Raw genomic sequence first — 23,456 nt, 5'->3', positions numbered from 1 at the left:
AGCTTTTTCATTGTTATATACAAGCCACAGTTGCTGCTTATTTTTCTTTTGCAACTAACAACCATCGACAAAGCCAGTAGTCCTGACTTGTAAGTATGATGTTACTTGTTGTATCATATATCTGGATGCAATGACAAAAACAACAACATACCAGTTTTCAGTCTTCCTTTGAATTTGTATTTCTTGCATATTTTCCATAGTGCATGTATTGTTTCAAAGGTAGATTAATTTTCACTGGAGAAGATTGTACCTCTATAGTTTATAGATCAACCGCTAACTAAGTGCTACAGGGGGGGCTCATTTTGCGTTGCACCACTGTACATGCCTGCCCATATTTTACAGTTTGAATGCTTTTGTTAAAAGTCTGTGTGTTTGGTTGACACAACTACATTTTGTTGTATTTGCTTTTCAGCATTTGGTAAAGCCTCAGGCTGCCGAACTAATTTTTGGGGCAAATCAAGCAAAGAAGAAGAGACGCCAACCTCCTTTTCCGCTACAACACAGCCAACAACCCCAGTGTTTAAGGTAAGGAACCTGCTGCTATATTTTACATTCTAGTAGTCAAGGGCTATGTGAGTTGTGTACATGGTGGGTGGCGTCAAATACCAGTGTTCAGTCTTCTTTTGTATTTCTTTTTCTTGCATATTTTCCATAGTGCATGTATTGTTTCAAAGGTAGATTAATTTTCACTGGAGAAGATTTTACCTCTATAGTTTATAGATCAACCGCTAACTACGTGCTACAGGGGGGGCTCATTTTGCGTTTGTCCTCCTGGTTCCAGTGTCCGTTTTCCTAATGGCATGTCTGCCAGCTTGCCCACGTGAACCTTCTAAAAGTCCACATGGCCTACAAAAGCAATGCTAAGGCAGGCGTAACCACTTTCCAGGAGTGTGATCTGAGTCCCTTAATAATTCAGATGATCGTCGTCTGCATATAGACTACACATAGGAACCAAAAGTGTGCCCCTAGACTGTACTGGTCAATGGAAGGAATTGCATTAGCCCACTTAGTAAAATTCAAGTGTATTGTTATAAGAAGGTGAAACCTGATGTATAACCCAAATGTAATGTGCAGTGTACAGGGTCAAGTCTTTGTGGATCACTTAAGCCAAGGGTCTCCAACTTTTTCTGTAATAAGAGGCACTTATGATCAAAGAAATGCATCGTGATGTGATCACTAAGGGGTGCTTCAGCACATTCTGCAAGGGAAGAGGCTCATTTTGCGTTACACCACTGTACATGCCTGCCCATATTTTACAGTTTGAATGCTTTTGTTAAAAGTCGGTGTGTTTGGTTGACACAACTACATTTTGTTGTATTTGCTTTTCAGCATTTGGTAAAGCCTCCGGCTGCCGAACTAATTTTTGGGCAAATCAAGCAAAGAAGAAGAGACGCCAACCTCCTTTTCTGCTACAACGCAGCCAACAACCCCAGTGTTTAAGGTAAGGAAACTGCTGCTATATTTGACATTCTAGTAGTCCAGGGCTATGTAAGTTGTGTACATGGTGGGTGGCATCTAAATACATGCACCAAACCTCATACGTTGTACTTTGATTATTGACAGGTAACACTAACATTGGCAACACCATGAATACAGTAGAGCATCTACTTGCAAAGCCGTTCCTTGGACTGAAACGTGAAGACAAACTAATTGTAAAACAATTAGGACCTCACCGGCCAACCCTAAACCTACAACAAAGTTCCCTAGACAGAGGGAAGCTTTACACACGTTCTTTCACAAACACCTGGTACACAAAAGTTGATTGGCTTACAGGATGTTCTTCAACAAATACTCTGTTCTGCTTCCCCTGCCTGCTGTTTGGTGGTGAAACTCCTTGGACCAAAAAAGGAGTTAAAGACTTGAAGCATTTGTCAGATAAAGTAAAGAAGCATGCACACACGAAAACACATATGGAAAATCTGACAAGACTGGGAATGTTGGGAGATAAACCGATTGAAGCCCACTTAAGCGAGGCCTACCAAACAAATATACGGAAGCACAATGAAGCAGTTGATAGGAATAGACACGTGCTGTCAAAAATCATTGACTGCATTCGTTTCTGTGGTGATTTTGAACTGGCTTTACGAGGGCATGATGAATCGGAAGGCTCTGCAAATCCTGGTATATTCTTAGGGCTTGTGGACCTAATAGCAAGCATAGACCATGTATTCGAAGCACATCTATCAACTGCTACAGTCTTCAAGGGCACCTCGAAAATCATACAAAATGAACTGCTTGAGTGCATGCTAGAGATTGTAAAAAGCACTATCGTACAACAGCTGAAAAACACAGACTTTGTGGCTATTCAGGCTGATGACACCACTGATGTGGCCACAAATACACAGTCAGTATTGGTCTTTCGGTACCTAGACAGTGACAACAAAGTTGTGGAACGCTTCTATGGATTCACCCATTTAAAAGACGCTTGTGCAGAAAGCATTTCTTCAGTTATTCTACAGGAACTAAACTTCATTTTTCCAGAGCAGACTCAAAAAGAAAAACTGATTGCACAAAGCTATGATGGTGCTGCAGTAATGAGTGGAACCTCCGGTGGAGTACAAAAAAAAATTAAAGATGTCTACCCTAATGCCCATTACGTGCACTGTTATGCCCACCAACTAAATCTGATTATGCAACAATCAGTAGGAAAGATCTCTGAGGCAAAGATATTCTTCCTGGATGTAGGCGGAATGGCAGCATTCTTCTCACGCTCCCCCAAAAGAACGGAGTTACTTCATACCATTGTTAACAGAAGGATTCCAAAGGGAGGCCCAACTCGTTGGAATTTTCACATCCGTACAATCCGCCTAATATACCTATATAGGGTTGATCTTGAGAAATGTTTTGACACCATAGAAGCAAATCAAGACTTTGACTACAAAAGCCGGAATGAGGCCCGTGGCTTTGCTAGAACACTGCAAGACAGGGAGTTTCAGTTTTTGCTGTTTTTGTTTTTTCAAATAATGCTAAAAGTTGAAGCACTGTATGAAACGTTGCAAAAACGTGAAATAGATACTATCCATGTGGAAACATCTATCAACAGCTTTGTCACAAGCATAACGGAAATCAGAGAAGACGTTGACAATTTAGACAGCACACTGCCAAATGATTCTACTTTCTCTAACCGCAGAAAAGACATCAGCAGTCTAGTCCGAATTTCCAAAGAGATATGTGACACTATAATTATGCAGGCAAAGGAACGCTTTTCTTTTAAAAAGCATTTGGTGAGTGCCACATTACTAAAAAGTGATCTGTTTGCTAAACATGATATTTCCTTCCCTGAGCAAGCACTGAATACCGCTGTTGATGCTTACCCTATGCTCAACAAAGAGGATCTGAGAACAGAACTAACTGTACTGTATGGAATGCATGTATACCGGCAGGCCACTAATGCAATTAATTTGCTTGCTTTAATTCTGAACCTTAACATGCAAAACACACTAACAGAAACAGTGACTTTATTAAAAATACTCATCACCACACCGATGACAACAGCAGAGTCGGAACGTTCATTTTCCGCTTTGAACAGAATAAAAACATTCCTAAGAAACACCATGATACAGGACAGGCTGAATGCCTTAGCAATGCTTTCCATCGAGAGTGAGTTAGTTAAACGAATACCAGACTTCAATGGTCAAGTCATTGAGAAGTTTGCTTCCATGAAAAACAGACGTGCGGATTTTCATTACAAAAAGTGAACACTATTTAAATGCTGCTAGTTGGCGTCCTGTTTATTTGTTTGTTATTAAAATACATCTGTGAGGTACTCAGCAATGCATTGTGTTTCAAAGTCTGTTATGAAGCTCTGTGGTTATGATGAAGAAGAATAAGCAGCTACCTATGTTATATGACACCACTTTATTAATGTAATAACTGCACTTTCACAATTGCTTTATTAACCTTCCTGCTTTCACAAATTTGCATGAAAATGCACCATTTGTCCACTCTTTTTTCAAAATTTTCTCGGGGGGAATTCCCCCCGAACCCTCCTTAAGGGGTTCGGGCTCGCTCGCTACGCTCGCTCGCTACGGTGCAGTACGACTTTCATTTTACGCCCCACCACTTTCAAATGTCACCAGCCGCCACTGCTCTGCACTCACTACTCTGCACTCACTACTCTGCACTCACTACTCTGCACTCACTACTCTGCACTCACTACTCTGCACTCACTACTCTGCACTCACTACTCTGCACTCACTACTCTGCACTCACTACTCTGCATTACCACTCTGCACTCACTACTCACTACTCTGCATTACCACTCTGCACTCACTCTGCACTCACTACTTTGCACTCACTACTCTGCACTCAGCACTCTGCACTCACCACTCTGCACTCACCACTCTGCACTCACCACTCTGCACTCAGCACTCACTATTCTGCACTCACTGCACTCACTACTCTGCACTCACTACTCTGCACTCACTACTCTGCACTCACTACTCTGCACTCACTACTCTGCACTCAGCACTTACTACTCTGCACTCAGCACTTACTACTCTGCACTCAGCACTTACTACTCTGCACTCAGCACTTACTACTCTGCACTCAGCACTTACTACTCTGCACTCACTACTCACTACTCTGCACTCACTACTCTGCACTCACTACTCTGCACTCACTACTCTGCACTTACTACTCTGCACTCACTACTCACTACTCTGCACTCACTACTCTGCACTCACTACTCTGCACTCACTACTCTGCACTTACTACTCTGCACTCAGCACTTACTACTCTGCACTCACTACTCTGCACTCACTACTCTGCACTCACTACTCTGCACTCTGCACTCACTACTCTGCACTCACTACTCTGCACTCACTACTCTGCACTCACTACTCTGCACTCACTACTCTGCACTCACTACTCACTACTCTGCACTCACTACTCTGCACTCACTACTCTGCACTCACTACTCTGCATTACCACTCTGCACTCACTACTCACTACTCTGCATTACCACTCTGCACTCACTACTCTGCACTCACTACTCTGCACTCAGCACTCTGCACTCACCACTCTGCACTCACTACTCTGCACTCAGCACTCTGCACTCAGCACTCTGCACTCACTACTCTGCACTCACTGCACTCACTACTCTGCACTCACTACTCTGCACTCACTACTCTGCACTCACTACTCTGCACTCACTACTCTGCACTCAGCACTTACTACTCTGCACTCAGCACTTACTACTCTGCACTCACTACTCTGCACTCACTACTCTGCACTCACTACTCTGCACTCAGCACTCTGCACTCAGCACTCTGCACTCAGCACTCTGCACTCAGCACTCTGCACTCAGCACTCTGCACTCAGCACTCTGCACTCACTACTCTGCACTCACTACTCTGCACTCACTACTCTGCACTCACTACTCTGCATTACCACTCTGCACTCACTACTCACTACTCTGCATTACCACTCTGCACTCACTCTGCACTCACTACTCTGCACTCACTACTCTGCACTCACTACTCATTACTCAGCACTCACTACTCTGCACTCACTACTCTGCACTCACTACTCTGCACTCACTACTCTGCACTCAGCACTCTGCACTCAGCACTCACTACTCTGCACTCACTACACCTGTCCCTTTAGTGTAACTAAATATAATCTCCGATACCAATATGCCCGTGGTTATTTAGTTGCTTAAAATCTGCAGTTAGAAGTATCCATTAAAAATATCCGTTTTAGGTGTTACTTACTAGATGACTGCTAAAAGTATTGATCCCAAATATTCCAACTGTATCAATTTCTCCACCCAGAGCAGCACTGCCCGCTCACCTCATACCACTGGTGGCTTGGTTTCTTACTCAGCTTTTAAACTATTCCAGTAGAATGCACGATGGGATATTTGCAATCTAAAAAATGAACTCAATCATCACGCTGCTTCCCCCACTCAATTCTTTAATTTCTTAAATGTATTCTATAGATAAAGCAGTCCTTTTTGGCTCTTTTTCCGCCGCACTGGCAAAGCTAACAATGCATTTGTTAATGTAAAATTGAGTTTGTACATGGGGCGCATGTACACTGCATTTGTGAATGCCTTTATATGCATTGACCCTTTAAACCCGACCTACTGACTTTGCCAATGCAAACCGAGCCGACACCGGCCCAGCAGACAGACGAGCTGCAGGCAAAACCTATCGTGGGGCGGGACTGAGAAAACGAAACCTATCGTGGGGCGGGACTTCCGTTTTGTGAAGCCCGCGCCCACGGAGTGCCTGGAGGAGCACCGAGGGAGAGCCCCGCGGTCGGAGGCTGCACAAGTCCGGAGGGCCTTTGACCGGTGAGCGGAGCGGAGCGGAAGGGGGGAGCGGGGAGGGTGGGGGGGGTGAGAATGCCTGTATGTCTGCGTGTCCGGCGGGGCGGGGAGAGAATGCCTGTATGTCTGCGTGTGTGTGTGCGACGGCGGAGGGGAGGGGTGGGGGGCGGGATGCGACGGCGGAGGGGTGGGGGGGGATGCTCGGTGCACGTGTGTGTGTGTGTATGCATGCGACGCCGGGGGTGGGTTCGCTGTATGTGTGGGTGCGTGCGTGCATGAGCGCTCGTGTGTGTGTCTGTCGCTGTTTCTGCGCATGCGCGTGTGGTGTTGCTGCTTCCCAGGAGACAGCAGCTGAGCGCGTTCGCGAGCGCGTGGCCAGCGGAAATCGCCTCCTTGAAGAGGCAATGCGCGTGGCCAAGTCTGTCTCCTGGGAAGCATAGTCCCTGACAAAAGATCTCCGGCGGAGACGCGCTTCCGCGCGTTGACGCCGAGACCTAAAAAGTAAAGCGATGTGTGTTGTTCACATATAAAATATTTAGCGCCACTCCAGCCTGCCAGAGTAAGCTACTCCCTGCCTGACTCTCCACCCTTCCGAAAGATGCTCTGAACTGCCGCCTCTGTTGCAGCCCTTTGTCCCCTGCACAGCTTGGTCGAAGAACTCCCAAGACTCGTTGCAGTTAAAGGAAAAGAAAGCAGGAGAAGCGCATGAAGCTTGAGGATTAGGCAGCATCACCCAACTGTCTGTGTCACTTCTCTGTGAGTCAGAGCGAAGTGCTCGGCTTATTCTTGCCTCTACCAATCGCCAGTGAGGTGATCCAAAAAAACATACTGCTGATAGGCACATATATTCACCGGAAGGTCAACACATTAGCATGAACATGTGCCCGAAATGGAAAGGGAAAGGGGGTTTACAAGTAAAAGGATGATGTGGTGATTGAAGTGAAGGTGAGAGGGTATATAGAGAAGGTCAGGTGCAAATCTCATAATTCTTGACATGAAACAAACAAAGTATCAACCTTAAGCCACATGATTCAAAATAATATCTATATAATGCGGAGCCATGCTTTGAAATCGTATGAAAGTGCAGAATCGCTGTTGATTAAGCTGGCGAGCAGTAAAGATGTCAACGTTTCGACCCCAGACACACTGTAGGTTTCTAAATTCCTTACCAGGGTCTTCCTCAGGACTGAAGTGAAAGGGAATGAAGGGCACCATAAACTATCCCAGAGCGGGGATTGATCAAGGGTTAAATGGGCATGAGTACTGCTTTTTAAACTGGGAAATAGTGGCTTCTGTATTATAGTGCTACGAGGTCGCAGTCTGTGACTAAAAACACTGAATATGCATACTGTTTCAAAATTGTATTACACAGAATTATAGACAGGCTGTTGCAACCGTTGCATTGTTAGTGTTTAGAAAAAAGCAAGTGTTAACCTTCCACGTCGTGGTATTTGCAGCAGTTTGCTGGTCATTTTAGAACTTCTAATTGCTCAAAAGAGTGTACTTTTCTGATATTTATTGCTTTCAATGCATTTCATTGCTTGGTTGTACTGGCAAGAGAGAGTGTCACTTTAAGTGTCACAAATTTGGCCATTGACTGCCACTCATTAGCACACTAAAAGCATGGAAATGTCACACACGAGCAATTTGGAACCTTGATAGCTATGCGATTCTAGCGGGAGACTACTGATTTCAAGGCTAGTCTCCCTCCTCCCAATTCCTCGGTGCAGAAACCAGATTTGGATTGCTGAATCAATATCTGCTGGAATTAAGGCAGCTTGAGCTCGGAAATATATATCTTGAATCTGAAAGAGACACGTTAGTGATAGATTCCTTACCTTAGGATAGATTCCTTACCTTAGAATATCCCCAGGCGTCAGACTGGATCCGGAAAGTTTTGCGTAGCAGTACCCTTGCGCGTCGGTAGGCGTCGTCTGCGGCTCCGCCTCCGTCGTCGGCGTCGTGGGCGCCGTGATGACGTCGTGGGAGTACTTAGGCGCCGCCTCCGCGTGCTGACGTCAGTTCTTCTTTTTTCCGCGCCAGCCAGCGCAGATCTGGAAAGAGCAGTTCCCTAGTCACTTTTTGACTAAACTTTTGTGATCTTTTTGATCCATTTCGAAGTCTTACGACTCCGACGGTACCGTTAGGGATGCCCGGCTTCAAGCATTGCGACGACTGCGACCGCACCATGACGGTCACGGATCCCCACCGCTTGTGCCTGATGTGTTTGGGCGTCGACCATGACGACGAGGCCTGCTCCGACTGTCGGGCCCTTTCGAGGAAGGCCAGGCGGGAGCGGTCCCGCAGGCGACTCGAGATCCGCCAGTCGGCCCCGCGCCGTGTGAGGTCCCGGTCCCGGTCCCACGGGAGGTCGAGGGACAGGTCGCGGGGACGGAGCCGTCACAGCTCCGGGAGTCGGCGCCACTCCTCCGGGTCCAAGTCGTCAGGTAAGAAGCATAAGAAGTCAAAGAGACATCATCGCTCTTCTGACTCCCCCCGACGCTCGCGCAATGCGGCCGGGGGTTCAGGTGACACCGCCCACGCGGCTCCTCGTGAGTCGCGGGCGCCGCGTTCGGCCCCATACCCCCCGGTCCCTGGGCTGAACGCGACGCCGGAGGAGATCGAGCGATTCCACATGGCCATGAGGTCCCTTTCTCCTCCGACGGGTTCCACGGCGCCTTCGGGCCCAGTGAACCCGTCTGGGGGCCCTAGCCGTCGGGTGCTTCGGCCTCGACGCCGCCGGCGCCTTCGGGCCCGGCGCCGCAGGGCCCCACGATCCCGACACCGCCGGTGCCCTCGGGCTCGGCGCCGCAGGGTACAGCGGTCCCGGCGTCGTCGGTGCCTCCGGGCCCGGCGCCGCAGGGCACCGCTGGGCCCTCCTCGGGCGATGGATCGTCACCGGTGGACCTTACGACCCCCCCCGGCGTCGGTCCGTGTGGTGTCCCCTCCGGCGTCGTCCTCGGGCGGCGCCGTCCCCGATGCCTCCAGGATCCCCCACAGACCCATGCCCACACCACATCTTCAACAAAGCAGACTCCATCATAGCACCACACCTTCGAGACGTCATCAACTGCTCCTTCAACTCCGCCACCTTCCCGGAAAGCTGGAAACACGCAGAACTTAGCGCCCTTCTGAAAAAACCCACAGCGGACCCCACCGAACTCAAAAACTACCGCCCCATCTCGCTCCTTCCATTCCCGGCCAAAGTCATCGAGAAAGCCGTCAACAACCAGCTCGCCGCCTTCCTCGAAACGAACAAATCCCTCGACTCCTCACAGTCCGGCTTCCGAGCCAAACACAGCACTGAGACCGCACTCATCGCAGCAACAGACGACATTCAAACTCTACTGGACAATGGAGACACAGTAGCCCTCATCCTCCTCGACCTCTCCGCAGCCTTCGACACAGTTTGCCATAGCACCCTTCTACAGCGCCTCAGAAACATCGGAATCCAAGGAAAAGCACTGGAATGGATCACCTCGTTCCTCACCGGAAGAACCCAGAGAGTCCGCCTCCCACCATTCCACTCAGAGGCCACTGAAGTCATCTGCGGCGTGCCACAAGGATCTTCACTTAGCCCTACCCTCTTCAACGTATACATGAGCCCCCTGGCGGCCATCGCACGCCAACACAACCTCAACATCATCTCCTACGCGGACGACACCCAACTGGTCCTATCACTCACCAAAGACCCTAACACCGCCAAAACCAACCTACATGAAGGAATGAAAGAAGTAGCCGAGTGGATGAAGCACAGCCGTCTGAAACTAAACTCAGACAAAACGGAAGTCCTCATCTTAGGCACCTCCCCCTCCGCCTGGGACGACTCTTGGTGGCCAGAGGCCCTTGGAAAAGCACCCATCCCGACGGACCACGCACGGAACCTGGGCGTCATCCTGGACTCCTCACTCTCTATGAACTGACAAGTCAACGCCGTTTCATCATCTTGCTTCAACATTCTTCGCATGCTCAAAAAAACATTCCGCTGGATCCCTACCGAAACCAGAAAAACGGTCACCCATGCACTGGTTACAAGCCGCCTGGACTACGGAAACACCCTTTACGCCGGTACCACCGCAAAACTCCAGAAAAAACTCCAACGCATCCAGAACGCTTCAGCCAGACTCATACTTGACATCCCGCGTAAAGACCACATCTCTAGCCACCTGAAAAACCTCCACTGGCTCCCCGTTAATAAGAGAATTACTTTCCGCCTCCTAACCCACGCACACAAAGCACTTTACGATCTTGGACCTGAAGGCCTCAACACACGACTCTCCTTCTACACCCCCTCCCGCCAACTAAGATCCTTCAACCAAGCGCTTGCTACCGTACCTCGCATCAATAAATCCACCATGGGAGGTAGATCCTTCTCCTACCTCGCAGCTAAAACATGGAACTCACTCCCCACTCACCTTCGTCTCACTCAGAACCACCTAGCATTCAGAAAGCAACTTAAAACTTGGATATTCGACAAGTAATTTCCCCCACCCCTCCTCAAGCGCCTTGAGACCCTCCGGGTATGTAGTGTGCTATATAAATCTTTTGACTTGACTTGACTTGACTGGGTTCCGACGTCGGGACGACGCCTATCGGCGCCGCTCTCGACGCCGTTCGGAGATTTTCATTTCTATGAACCCACCTCATTCACTTGTGACCCTGAATCTCAGGAGATAGGGGATGAGGAGAATTGGGAGGGGTCTGAGGACCCTCTGACCAGGGAGTGTCAGTCTAACATGGACTGGTTAGGAGACCTTGGGGAGGCCAGTGGCCTGGACACCTCTCCAGACACTGGATTTGTCTCTCCTCCTACCGTGGCTTCGGAGGAGGGCGCTACTTATGGTGTGGTGTTGACGAGGGCTGCTAAAGCCTTGGGCCTTGAGCTCCCCGTCGCGGCCGTAAGGACTAACCTCCTCACTGAGGTCCTTAAGCCGCAGTCATGCTCCATGGAGCCTCTGCTGCCGTTTAATGAGGCCTTGACGGACGTTCTTTTGGGCACTTGGTCCAGGCCCGCTACAGGTTCGCCTGTAGATAGGAACGTGGCCAGACGCCACCGCCCGGCCCCGGGCGACCCCTGTTTCCTGTCCACCCACCCCCGAGAGTCTGGTTATCCAGGCCTCTAACTCCCAGACCGCATTCCCGACGGCTTCCCCGATCGGGAATCCAAGAGGTACGAGGCCTACGGCAAGAAGGTGTTCTCGTCCCTTAGCTTGGGACTGCGGTCTTCAAACACCGCATGCCTCTTGGGCCGTTACACCCACTCTCTGTGGGAAACGGTGGCGGATGTGCTGCCAGAGTGTCCATTGGAGGTACGGGCCAAACTCGGCCAAGCCCTTGTGGAGGGTCGGGACGCAGCAGAGTATTCAATCAGGTGCGGACTGGATACTACTGACTCGCTGGGCAGAGCGATGGCTACGACGGTGGCGATACGACGCCACGCCTGGCTGAGATCCGCCAACTTCTCTGCAGTCGTCTAAAATACACTCATGGACATGCCGTTCGATGGCCGTCGCCTCTTTGGCGACAAGGCAGACCACGCGATTGAGTGCTTTAAGGACTCCAGGGCTACGGCCAAGTCCTTGGGCCTCTCGGGCCGCGCCAGCAAATGGGTGCCTTTCGCTCCTTTCGTGGCCAAGGAAGGGGCGTCCCCACACGTGCCGCCAGCCACTCGCCGCAAACTGTCGTCCAGCGCGGCGGCGGCCGTGGAAACCGCCGTGGAGGCGGTCGGGGAAACAAGCGGAGCCAGTCCACACCTGCCCCCGCAGCATCCGCCTCTAAACCCTCCTAGTCCGTGCTTTTCGGCCCATGTGACGCAAGTAGGAGGCAGGGTTCGCCATCACCACTCTCACTGGCGCACAGTCACTTCGGACAGGTGGGTGCTGCAGATCGTCCAAAGGGGCTACTCCCTCCCCTTCGAGACGACCCCTCAAGCCATGCCACCGCAACACCACCACGTATCGGGGGATCACTTGCGGCTCCTGCAGGAGGAAGTTTCGGCCCTCTTGGCCAAGGGGGCCATCGAGCGCGTTCCTGGGCCAGAAGTAGGACGTGGTTGCTACTCCCACTACTTCCTGGTATCCAAGAAGGGCAAAGGGGGCCTACGCCCTATCTTGGATCTGAGGAACGTCAACGGCTTCCTCCGGAAGGAGAAGTTCAAAATGCTGACACTGGCTCAGGTCTTGGCTGCCCTAGACCCAGGAGACTGGATGGTAGCGTTGGACTTGCAGGACGCATATTTCCACATCCCCGTCCTGCCGGCCCACCGGCGTTACCTGCGGTTCACGGTAGGCCTCGAGCACTTTCAGTTTACCGTGCTCCCCTTCGGCCTTACCAGCGCCCCACGGGTGTTCACGAAGGTGATGGCGGTGGTCGCAGCTCATCTGCGCAGGTTGGGGGTCTCAGTCTTCCCCTACCTAGACGACTGGTTGTTGAAGGCGGGCTCGCCCCAGGCAGTCGTCAGCCACCTCCAGACTACGGCGGATCTCCTGCACCAGCTGGGATTTTCCATCAATGTGCCGAAGTCACACCTGTGCCCCTCTCAGAAGCTCCTTTTCATCGGAGCAGTTCTCGACTCGGCGCAGTTTCGGGTTTACCCACCCGAACAGCGGGTTCGGGATATACAGGCTCTGATTCCGATCTTCGGGCCGTTATCCCGGGTTTTGGTCAGGTTGACGCTGCGGCTTCTGGGGCTGATGGCCTCCTGCATCCCTCTGGTGCATCACGCACGGTGGCGGATGCGGGCTCTGCAGTGGGATCTGAAGTTTCAGTGGGCCCAGCACCGGGGCAACCTGTCTGACCATGTCCTGATCTCGGAGGGCATTGCGAGACAGCTGCAGTGGTGGCTCACGGACCGCGATTGGGTCAACAGCAGATCCCTCTCCCTTCCCCAACCGGAGCACGTAGTTGTGATGGACGCGTCCCTCCAGGGCTGGGGAGGCCACTTGGGAGAGGCGGAGATCAGAGGACTCTGGTCTCCGGCGGAGTCCCGGCTCCATATCAATCTGTTGGAGCTGCGGGCGATTCGTCTGGCACTGAAAGCATTCCTCCAGTCTGTCCGAGGGAGTGCAGTGCAGGTGTTCACGGACAACACCACCGCCATGTGGTACTGCAACAAACAGGGCGGATTGGGGTGGTGGACCCTGTGCCAGGAGGCTCTGCGTCTCTGGCAATGGCTGGAACATCAGGGCGTGACTCTGGTGGTTCAACACCTGGCAGGTTCTCTGAACGCCAGGGCGGACGAACTCAGCCGTCGGTGCTCGATGGATCACGAATGGCGTCTGAACTCGGACGTGGCGCAAGGCCTCTTTCTGCGATGGGGAGAGCCTTGGTTAGATCTATTCGCCACCGAAGAGAACGCGCAATGTCATCAGTTCTGCGCGTTGGAATTTCCAAGGCGGCACTCGCTTTTCGTCGCGAGTGGAGCTGCGGTCTGTTGTACGCCTTTCCGCCTATACCTCTTCTGCCCAGAGTGCTGAAGAAGATCAAGCGTGACCGGGCACAAGTCATCCTTGTGGCTCCGGACTGGGCACGAAGGTACTGGTATCCTGAGCTACTCAGTATGTCAGTCGATCCCCCGGTTCGTCTGCCTCTTCAGGAGGACCTTCTGTCGCAGCAGCAGGGGACGGTCCTCCACCCGAACCTGTCCAGTCTCCACCTCCATGCTTGGAGATTGAGCAGCGACAGTTGAGGCCATTTGACTTGCCTCCTGAGGTTTGCAACATCATTTTGGCAGCCAGGCGTCCCTCCACAAAGACGGTATACGCCTGCAGGTGGAACAGATTTGTGGCATGGTGCACAGCAAAGGCTGTGGATCCCCTCAATGCCCCTCTCTCTGAGGTTCTTCTCTTCCTTCTTTCTCTTGCCCAGCAGGGCTCTGCTCTGGGCACTATCAAGGGCTATCTTTCGGCTCTTTCAGCCTTTCTGAGGCTGCCTGACCAACCTTCTTTGTTCAAGTCCCCTATCGTAAACAGATTCCTGAAGGGCATCACTCATACCTTTCCTCCTGTTCCCTTCGTGATGCCTCAGTGGGACTTGAACCTGGTTCTAACATTTCTGATGTGCGCTCCCTTTGAGCCACTTCATAACTGTCCACTTCGCCTTCTTTCTTTGAAGACTGCCTTCCTGGTAGCCATCACCTCTGCCAGGAGAGTGAGTGAGCTCCAGGCTCTCTCTTCTAAGCCTCCTTTCCTTTCAATCCATCCGGACAAGGTTGTTTTGAGGACTAGGCCCTCCTTCTTGCCTAAGGTGGTCATGGCCTTCCACATTGGGCAGTCCATCACATTGCCCACCTTCTTTCCGCCTCCGCACCCCTCGAGAGGAGAGGAGAGGCTCCACCGTCTGGACCCAAAGCGTGCGCTCTCGTTCTATCTGGATCGCACACGCCAGTTCCGGGTGGATGATCAACTCTTTGTTGGGTACACGGGCGCTAAGAAAGGGAAAGCGGTGCACAAGAGGACCATCTCTCGATGGATTATCATGTGCATCCAGGCGTGTTACTCCTTGGCTAAGAAGGAACCCCCTGTTGGGCTGAGGGCTCATTCCACTCGAGCCACGAACACTACAACTGCCTTGGGCCGAGGTGTGCCCTTGCAGGACATTTGCCAGGCAGTTACGTGGGCCTCGTTGCACACGTTTGCTAGGCACTACTGCCTGGACAGTCAAGTCCGGAGGGACGGCTACTTTGGCTGTTCCGTTCTCCAGGACTTTCTGGTGTAAATATTGGTTCGCAGACCCACCACCACGGGGATGGTATTGCTGGGGTATCTATTCTAAGGTAAGGAATCTATCACTAATGTGCCTCTTTCAGATGCACAAGTTACTACTTGTGTAACGATATATCTGTAAGAGACATTAGTTAGTGATAGATTCCTTACCGACCCACCCATCCTCCCCGTTCTGCGAACCGATATCTAGGGTTAAGGTCATCCCCTTTCAGGGCCCTAGTTTCTTGGCACCAGTGTCGGTTTTTGTCATGGCTCTGCGCTTCTGGCGCGGAAAAGCTGTGGCTAAGAACTGGCGTCAGCACGCGGAGGCGGCGTCTAAGTACTCCGACGACGTCATCACAGTGCCCACGACGCCGACGACGGACGCGGAGCCGCAGACGACGCCTACCGACGAGCAAGGGTACTGCTTCGCAAAACTTTCCGGATCCAGTCTGACGCCTGGGGATATTCTAAGGTAAGGAATCTATCCTAAGGTAAGGAATCTATCACTAACTAATGTCTCTTACAGATATATTGTTACACAAGTAGTAACTTGTGCGCCAGAACCCTTTGCCCTTAACTGTTGGAGGGGGAGATTAGAGAGTGTGGCAGGCCTCAACATTTAATTTTTGCCAGTTTTACATAGCGCATAAAAAAAAGATTGCAGAACTCTGGTTTTGCTTGAGCTATGTTATTAAGCTGCCAAAATGAAATGCTGATTGTCTGTAACCATTCATGCCGATTCAGACAGATTGCCTCTGCTTCAGTCCAAGTCGATGGAGAAGAAAACAAGTTACTTACCTGTAACTACAGTTATCCAGTATTGGTATCTTTCATAGATTCACATGCCTGAATCATTCCCCGTCGCCGAGGCGGGAGTCCCACGGTAAAAAATACAAAAGCAGTGCCTTAGTAAAACAGTAGTAGGCTAAAAGAAAAGCCCAAAGGCCTAAAATTTAGTAGCCTATCTAACTCATTATATGAAAAGAACTAAAAAATACCAATCAGCTACTAGCACCCTATAGAACCTTCCCAGCAGAGGCAGTTCTCCTCAGATTTTCTTAGCACAAGTGGGAAGTAGGGATCCCAAGTAAAGAAATGTCTCGCCAGGGAGGAGGGTGGGTGCATGTGAATCTATGAAAGATACCAATACTGGATAACTGTAGTTACAGGTAAGTAACTTGTTTTCTTTTCCAGTATTGTGGTATCTTTCATAGATTTACATGCCTGAATCAGAATAGCAAGCAGTAAGCTAACATATTGTCGTTTGCGGATGGTGGGAGACAGGGTTTATATATATACTCCCAAAACACATCCGGGAAGGTTAGAACATTAACAAGGTATATACAGTTTCAGATCAAAGAATGCATATAAATAAACCGTAACTACGGAAAGGCAAGTTTGAAATACAAGTATAAGCATAAATTGAAATCCATAAACATAATATACTTACATATACAATGCAGCATGAATAAATATGTAATTCCAACCTTATTGAAAAAGATGTTGAAGAACGGCTTGTCCTACAGCTGCATCGTCCTGCGACACAGATTGCAGACAGTAGTGCTTCGTGAACGTGTGGACATTTTTCCATGTGGCAGCACAACGGATATTTTCCAATGTAACTCCAGCAAATAGCGCAGTAGAAGGTGCTACAGTTCTGGTGGAATGCGCTTTGACCTTTCTCTGCAAAGCTTTGTTGGCTTTGTAATGGCAGAAATGAATTGTAGAAGCAAGCTACCTGGCTATAGTTGCCTTAGTTACAGCAGTCCCAAGTGTGGCTTGAACATAGGCGACAAATAATTGAATGGATCGCCTGATGTCCTTAGTTTTCTGTAAATAGAATTTAAGACAACGCTTGACGTCAAGTGAGTGTAAAGCTCTTTCCGCTGGCGTGGCTGGATCCGGGAAGAAAGTTTTAAGCTTTACAGACTGATTAAAATGGAATTGAGACTGTACCTTAGGGATGAATTTGGGGTTTGTCCATAGAGTTACGTAATCCCTGGAGAAATGCCTAAAGGGTTCTGAGATAGTGAAGGCTTGAATTTCACTAAGCCTTCGAGCCGATGTAGGAGCTAATAAAATGCCACTTTCCATGTTAGAAATTTGAGCTCAGCCTTGTGTATGGGTTCAAATGGTCTTCTCATTAATTGAGCCAACACTGTGTTCAACTCCCACTCTGGCGGAGGTGCACGTATTGGGGGAAAAACTCAAAAGAGTCCTTTCATAAATTGTTTGATAAGAGAAGAGGAACAAAGTGAAGGTTTGTTAGAACTCTTCCGGAATCTGGAAATCGCAGCAAGATGAACCTTGATAGAGAGAACACAAGACCAGCCTGGCCAGAGATAATAAATAAGGAAGAATATCCTCCACCGGAGCTTGGATAGGATGGACATCATTCGCCTCACACCAATGACAAAATCTCTTCCAGTTTAAGCAATATGTTTTAACTGTACTCTGGGCATGAGATTTGGCTAGAATTTCACGACAGTCCTGAGATATGTTCAGATCTTCGAATTCTAAGAAATCAGGAGCCATGCGTGCAAGCGCAGCGACTGTAGATGTGGATGAAGTATTTGACCCGTCTCCCTTGTCAACATCGTGAGTGTTGGATCTAGACGTATAGGATCCTCCTGGGATAGCAGAAGCAGTTCCTGAAACCAATATTGCCTTGGCCAGCGGGGTGCAATTAGGATGAGATGGCAGCCCTCCTTCTTCATTTTTTGAAGCACTTTCGGAATCAATGGTATTGGGGGAAAAGCGTACGCACAAATCCCTGGCCATCGCATGGACAGGGCATTCCCCCTTGATTCCAGTTGAGGGAACCTGCTAGCGTAGTATTGGCATTTCCTGTTCTCTCTTGTCGCAAACAGATCCAATGTTGGTTTGCCCCAAATGTGGAAGATCTTCATAACTTGCTTCTGCTCCAATTCCCATTTGTGACAACCCAAGAGAGATCTGCTCAGGGTGTCGGCCAAGGTGTTTTGAAGCCCTTTGACATGTTCTGCTCTTAGGGTTATCTTGTGGGCTGTAACCCACTCCCACAGTTCCTGAGCCTCCTGTGACAGAGACAGTGACCTTGTTCCCCCATGTTTGTTGAAGTAATACATGCTGGTCGTATTGTCGGTACAGACCAGCACGGAGGAGCCGGCAATCCTCGGGACGAATGCCTGCAGAGAGAGAAAGATGGCGTGCAGTTCCAATCTGTTGATGTGCTATAGACGGTATTCTTGGGACCATCGTCCCTGAATCTGTAAGTCTTGGAGATGGCCTCCCCATCCCTCCATGGAGGCATACATTGTCAGAATGAATTCTGGACGAGTTGGCAGGAAAATAAGACCCGGAGTCAAGTTCGCTTTCTGATACCACCAATGCAGAGAGTCTATCATGCGCGATGAGACTTTGATGGAGTCGTCAAATGACCCTACGGCTTGCTGTCATTGCAGACGCAACTCCTCTTGCAGAAGTCTCATTCTGAGTCTTGCCAACTGTACCATTTTATTGCAGATGAGCACATCCCCAGAAGAGAAGCGAATGTCCGGACAGAAACTGACTTTCTTTTTGAGATTGATATTGCCAATTTTTGCAGACGTAGTTGGCGATCTTTTGACAAGAATGCTTTGCACTGTGTTGTGTCTAGCATTGCTCCCAGGAAAGGAATCACTTGGAGAGGACGTAACTGTGACTTGTTTTTGTTGAGAGTGAGCCCTAACCCTGAAAAGAGATGCAGGCATGTTGATATAGCATCTTCGGTTACCTGCTCCAAAGGACCCTTGAGCAACCAATCGTCGAGATAAGGAAACACTTGTATTCCTTGAGATCTCAGAGTTGCGGACACTGGTGTGAGGCATTTCGTGAAGATCCTTGGTGCCGATTTTATTCCGACCGGAAGCACCTTTAACTGATAGTGGACGCCAGCCACTGTGAATCGCAGGTATTTGCGATGTTTGGGATGTATAGGGATGTGGAAGTATGCGTCCTCCAAGTCCAGAGAATCCATAAAATCCCCTCTGTTTAGACAGCTTTAGCAAGCGTCACCATCCGAAAACTCTGTTTCTTCAGAAACTTGAGCTTGCGAAGGGCGAGAATCGGGCGCCACTCCCCTGATTTTTTCTTTATAAGGAAGAAACAAGAGTAGAACCCGGTTTCCTTCTGAGATAATGGAACCTTCTCTATTGCATTCTTGTGGACCATTTTTAAGGCTTCTTTGAAACGTAAGTGAAGACGAGGGGGAGGGGGACCCTTTGGCGGGGTAGTAGGTGGTCGTTTGACGAATTTCAGGGTGTGACCATTGTTGACTAGGTCGATAACCCATTGATCCCAAGTGATCTGTTGCCACTGGAGAACAAAGGCTGAGATCTTTGCGCCCACAGGGAGGGAGGGAGGGATGACTGGCGTCCTGCTGATTGTTTCGCGTTGGTATCGCAACCCTGATTGTTTGATCGCCTTCGTCCACCCTGGCGAGAGAAACTATTGGAGGAAGATTGTCTGTAAGACGATTGGCTGTAGGGCTGTCTATATTGTGACTGACATTGTCTATTCTGCTGATTTTGATGTCCTCCTCTCGATGCAAAGCCACGACCTCTAGTTCCTCGGAAAGATCCACATTTGTATTGAAGAGCAGCCAATGATTTTGCCATATCAGTATCAGTCTCAATGGCTAGAAGGGCCTTGTCTATGTGCTTTCCGAATAAGGAAGCACCACCATAGGCCATGTCTAAGACCTTTGTTTGTACCTCTGGCCTAAAAGATGTGGCTTTAAGCCATCCTTGGCGTCTAAGTACTGCAGCACCAGCGAGTTGCCTAAAGTTGGTGTTAGCAATATCTAGAGCGCAGTATATAATTTTGGATGCGGCTCGCTCCCCTTCCAAACAGTATTTTCCTTGCCTCTTGTCTACGGTCTTCCGGGATGAGGTCCATAAATTCTGTCGAATCTGACTACATCTGGTGGTCGTAACGACCGAGAATGGCCAGCAAATTTTCTGCTTTAATTGAGGCCAGCTGCATTAGTGGAAAACCTTTTTCCTATCAATACCAACCTCCTTCCTTCCTTATCCAGCAGCGTTGAAATTGGATTTTTGCATCTTTGTGGGGCAGCCTGTGATATAACTGAATCTCGTCGTGGATGACCTTTCAGACAAGATGGAGTATCTGGAGGAGCATGGTACTTTTTCTTAATGCGCGGGAGGACCGTAGGTATAGAGGCAGGCGTTTTCATAATTTTTATCCCTTCATTCCAAATGTAATCAATGATGGGAATCACTCTTGTGATTTTCCTGTATTCTTCTTTGGAATCATGCAAGAAGCAATCCGTGTGTACTATCGTGACTGGTAACTGAAATCTGGTTGCAGCACGTTGCATCAGGTTGTGAAAACCGCCGATGTCCTCAGGGGGAGAATCTGATGGCTGAGGAATAGGTGGAGAAGGCATGGGAATGATATATTTGTCCCAAGGATCCACATTGTCGGGTAATTCACCCTCTTCGACATCTTCCTTGTCCGAGGAAGATGTATCATGGTGTGCTTGAGGTACTGCTCCAGAAGGTTGTGGTGGAGAGCTAGGAACTTCCTTCTGCGGCAGCGCGACTGGCACTTCCGGAGGTAAGGGTGGCAAAACAGGAGCAGCCGGTACTGAAGGAAACCATTGGCGGTAATCCGCCAGCATGGCTTGTAGATCTTGTATGAGTTTAGGAGGAAGATGACTCATCTCTCCGTGATCCGAAACCCTTCTGGGAGGTTTTTGATACGGTATAGAGAGGTGTTCCTGGTAATAGTGTTCCTGGTAATCCTCTTCCTCCTCGTCATCTTGACACTTCATTTGAAGTTCAGAGGGGTGGCGAGCTACGCCGAACGGTCCCTCATCATCTTCCTCATCAAAGTCATCTTCCTCAACATAAGTTTCCAGGATATGAGATGGTAGCAGAGGAGATATGTTGCTATAATCCTGTCTATGGTAAGTCTTTAATTGGAAATGAGTGTAAGAAATAGGCGTAGTCTGTGAAACTGGTGGAATCGCCGTTGACAAACTCTTCGTTGGAATGATCTTCGTCGACGGTGTCGTTGTCGTCGACGGGCTCTTCATTGACGGGGCCGTTGTCGACGGTGTCTTCATCAATGGCATCATAGACGTACTCGACATCGACCAGGTGGACTTTACCTTCATCGTCGATGACTCTGTCATCCACGGAGGCTTAGACAATGAGGCTTAGACAATGAATTCTTCGTCAATGAATCTTTCGCCACAATAGATTTCTTTGTAGTGGAGATCTTAGAAGACACAATAGGCGTAGAAATGGCTGTAGTGGAGACTGTAGCCGTGGATAGAGGAGCAGACGAAGTCACAGAGACCGTATGAGAGGAAACCAGAGTAAGAGTCTTAACCTGGATTTTACTCAGGGTTCTGGGGGCCTTTTAGAAACCTCAGAGGGCGGAGACAGCGTTGACTGGTCAGAAACTTCATGAGAAGCCTTGTGATGCTTTCTTCTGTCACTGGAAGAGCTAGCTTGCGATATAGCCCTCTTGCTAGATGTCGAGGCCTTGTCATCCTCCTCAGCCGAGGAAGATTTCAACCACAAAAGCAGCCTTGCTTCCCTGTCGCAGATTCTACAATCCTTAACAACGTGTTTAGGATGTAGACAGTAGATGCAGTCTTTGTGATGGGCATCCACATGGACCCTCTTCTTTCTAACAGGTCCTGCAAGCTCTAAAAAGAGCCTTCTTGTCAGACATTTTGAAGAAAAAAGGTGAAGAAACTGTTCAAATGACTTTATTCGGTTATAATACACAGATAACCATGAAAGTACAATAAAATCACATCATATTATGTTAAAAAAAATATCCAAATACATGCAGATTCAAATTCATACTTTAGGCTCATTACAATTTAAAAATGTATCGATTTCCTTGAAATAAAAACATTTTTAAGAAAAGCTGCGACGGATGCAACACTAAGTATATTATCAAGCTTCTGGATTGCTAAAAAGGCAGGTCGGCATTTTCTAAAATCCATGTGCTTTAATATGGGCATAATCCATCTTTTTCTAGATATAGTGTAAAAATTTACAAAAAAATAAAATATGCATATCTGATTGGTTGGACAAGTCGTCACAAGGACACTTGATAAGTTGCTTTGACCAATCATTTAAGTTAGGAAAACTTAATAACATATACAAAATGCTAAATCTGAAACGAATTAATAGAAACCTTTCAAAGTCTCTCATTTGTAAAGCAATATATGGTTGAATGACATTCATGGTCATAATCAGTTGATGTGAGAATACAGAGTTTTTTTTTAATTCCACAGCATCCCTACGATCCTCCAAGTAAGTTATACAGAGTTTTTTCAACTCCTTCCTCGGGATCTGGGTCATGAACAAGGGCTCTTCATAATAATCCAGGTGACCTATTTGAGTGAGAAACGTCTTGATGTACTGTAACCATTTTATCTTGTGTGCATGATCAAGTTTTATTGCATCAATCAAAATAAATCGGTTAAAAGAACATTCCACAGTGGTCCAAACCCTGTGCCACAAAAGAACAGGTTGTACCATAATAATATCTTCCAAAAATGGCAGTTCAAGTTCTGCATGGCAATTATGGGTGAACACACTATCCGGTACTGATAAGAGATATCTCAGAAATGTATTTTCAGTCACCTGTAGATTTTTCACATTGGAGTGCCCCCAAATTCCCGCACCATATATAGCTATTGCAACACAACTTGCCTTATATATACATAAGAGCTCTTTAATAGGTTTCTTCCCCATTTTTCTGCTAAATGATTGAAGGGCCATTATAGACTTGGAGAACAACAGCCTCCTGGTTTTTACTGCGTTAACCCATTGGCCAGACCGGTCAAACAAAATGCTCAAGTAGGGAAAGGTTTGAGTAAAATCCAACGGATTAGAATCAATGTACATAGTTTTCCCCATCTTCTCTGCCTCTGAACCACAGTTCATGCAGAATGTTTTGGTACAATTGATTTTCACATCCAATTTGGCCATAACGGTTGTAAATGATGTTACCATTTTTTGCATCGCCTGTGGAGTCCTAGCCATCAACATTGCATCGTCAGCATAAATTAATGCTGGTATTGAACGGTTTGATGCCAATGGCATATCCTGATATTCCTGCAGCAAAGTTCTTTCTAAGTCGTTAATGTAGATGGAAAATAAAAATGGGGCAAGGACACATTCTTGCCGCACTCCTCTAGCAATGCTAAACCTCTTTGTGCACTCGCCATTCTTACCAAATCTTATTGAAGCCCTAGCACCATTATACAGATCCCTGAGGAATTGGATAATATTGTTCTCCACCCCCAGATGTTCCAGAATTAACCACAGCTTACTATGGGTAATGCAATCGAAGGCGGAAGATAAATCCACAAAGGTTAAAAACATTCTTCCTCCTTTTGCTTTGCTGTATTTTTCTAGAAGTATATACAAGTTAAGGCCCTGATCCACAGTGCCAACACCTTCCCT

The 23,456-nt window shown here is 48.5% G+C and overlaps 2 protein-coding genes across 2 annotated transcripts in view; one reads left to right on the top strand and one right to left on the bottom strand.

Moving 5' to 3' along the window:
• Positions 1-23,456, bottom strand: part of LOC147711671 (uncharacterized) — an 860,812-nt gene that overhangs the window by 147,233 nt on the left and 690,123 nt on the right. The window lies entirely within an intron of this gene.
• Positions 234-3,772, top strand: LOC147711672 (zinc finger MYM-type protein 1-like). Its single transcript, XM_086922384.1, has 3 exons — positions 234-525; positions 1,330-1,441; positions 1,564-3,772. Exon 3 carries the CDS (start codon positions 1,587-1,589, stop codon positions 3,696-3,698), a length of 2,112 nt encoding a protein of 703 aa, XP_086778510.1. The 5' UTR covers positions 234-525; positions 1,330-1,441; positions 1,564-1,586; the 3' UTR covers positions 3,699-3,772.

Source organism: Lissotriton vulgaris, chromosome 5 (genome assembly GCF_964263255.1).
Source record: "Lissotriton vulgaris chromosome 5, aLisVul1.2, whole genome shotgun sequence".
Lineage (NCBI taxonomy): Eukaryota > Metazoa > Chordata > Amphibia > Caudata > Salamandridae > Lissotriton > Lissotriton vulgaris.
The sequence above is the reverse complement of the archived record's forward strand: the minus strand, read 5'-3'. Positions and strand labels throughout refer to the sequence as shown.